General features: G+C 37.0%; 1 protein-coding gene across 1 annotated transcript; it reads right to left on the bottom strand.

The window, feature by feature from the left end:
- Positions 1–1,150: 1,150 nt before the first annotated feature.
- Positions 1,151–1,519, bottom strand: LOC147067634 (uncharacterized). Its single transcript, XM_085953479.1, has one exon. The coding sequence runs from the start codon at positions 1,517–1,519 to the stop codon at positions 1,151–1,153; it is 369 nt and encodes a 122-aa protein (XP_085809605.1).
- Between the last annotated feature and the right edge of the window lie 506 nt (positions 1,520–2,025).

The following is a 2,025-nucleotide window of genomic DNA, read 5'->3' as shown; positions in this document are numbered from 1 at the left end:
TCCAAGAGTGCATTGGGACTATCTCAAAATAATTCTTTGTTATGTAAAATGAACGAATCATATCGCTTTCTAATAACAAATATGCATCGCTACAAATTAAATCTAGATGTTCAATTAATTTTAAATTATTTTTCATTATTAATCATCTTCTTTTTTTGCTCTTACCGCAATTATATTGCATTAAAAATTGACATAAGACCTGCAATTCTTAATGATATCTCAACCTTTAAGGAGTTGTTTTGAACTGGCTGAATGCTTCATTCGTTATTTTCACTGTATTAGTTTTAGTTTCCGTTCTTTATTGGATTCCACGACAATCGTCCTCTCTTTTTGGTCATAGGTACGGCCCACTAAAAAAGAAAAACGCAGCTGATTTTTCTCAATCTCTATGCCAGGCGCTCACATCTTCTGGCATATCATTTGAACGAGAATTTTATCAATTACCTGAATATTCCTTGCTAGCCATCCACCCCACTGGTGGACGTATTTTGATTGACTGCCACACCTGGTCATCCACACCAGATATATCGTATTGGTCAGAACTTGAACGAGTAAGGAAGAACGTAAAAGCTGACGAAGCCTGGTCTATTTTTCAATCTAATTCTGGAAATTGGTCTAACTGGCTTGACACTGCAAATCTGCAGTTTATTAAGACAAAATCATTTTCTCAGATTAATCAATGGCTTCACCACCATATCGCACATTAACTCAAGGAGACAGCATGAAAACAATTATTACAGCGCAACACTTTAAACTCACAGATTCGCTTAAGGAACACATTGAAACCCAGTTTCTTAAACTCGACAAATATAATCTTGATAAGTCCACAACAGTTCGTGTAGTTTTGCACCCTCCAGGTCACAATGGACGTGTTCTTGGTCATGCTGAGGCGAAGCTGACTATGATTGGCAAGGAAGTCTTTGCTGAGGCTGAGCATGCAGACGTATATATTGCAGCTGACTCACTTATCCCAAAAATGCTTAAACAAATGGATAAAATCCATAGCAAAACTATTAGTCATCGCAAGACCTCTCCAGAAAATAATATTTAATATTAAGTATTAAGTATATTTCTTACATTTGTGCAAGAATTTATAGGCAATATGTTTTTTTATTGCCTTTCCATCCAACCCACTGTGATGATTTCTCGATTATTTTGTTAAATCTAATCTAGCAGCAGCCAATAACGCATGCTCTATGGAGCCAATCACTATTTTATCTACTGAGCATGCGATCATGAGATTAAACTGCATCCCCATTTCTTCTACCCAGCGCTGCTGTTCATCTCTCCATCCGCCAGACTCATCCCTAAAAATTCTAGACACTTTCATCACTTTTTCGTAGTAATGACTTTCCTGCTCTATAAAAGCAATTACCTTCTTACCACGTGCTATTGCATAACCCACTTCGAATACCGTTCCAGAATCTGGTTCAGACCCTCTAAATGAGGATAAATTAGCAACCACTACATCACATTCATCAATCAGTCCTACGTTTCCCTGGTAGATCTTTTTAGCCATACTTACATCATTTTTTACATGAGAAGCTGGCACAGCGTCGAAAGGTGATAGTGGAACTAACCCTATTTCCTTTGCAAACTTTACTGCTTTTTCAAAAATGACTGGTGCATCATGAGAGAATACCTCTGGTCCTGCTAAATATACCTTCACCTTAACCCCTTAAAATTTTTCTCAGTTTCCATCAAACTATTTCATATGTCAAATAGCATAACAGTTGTCAAAGTGCCACTGCATTCTTTTGCTTACTTCCAACTGTTGAAACATTTTCTGACAAAAGCGTCATTCGTTCGTGAATTCTTTTTGGCTCATCATTCCAAAATATATATATGGCATGCAACATTGGTTCTTTTAGCATGCATTTCTCTTTTATCGCCTTAAACCCATCAAAATTTTTCATCAACTCATTCCAACTATTCCATTGGATTCCCAACGACACTAACTCTTTCATCGCGTTATTTGGTGCAAGTACGCTTTTAGACTTCACATTCCATGTCTCCTCGTAATCT

Source organism: Rhyacophila brunnea, unplaced genomic scaffold (genome assembly GCF_057557595.1).
Source record: "Rhyacophila brunnea isolate RB1 unplaced genomic scaffold, BYU_Rbru_1.0 scaffold_365, whole genome shotgun sequence".
Lineage (NCBI taxonomy): Eukaryota > Metazoa > Arthropoda > Insecta > Trichoptera > Rhyacophilidae > Rhyacophila > Rhyacophila brunnea.
Note: the sequence above shows the minus strand (reverse complement) of the source record. Positions and strands in the feature narration are given on the sequence as shown.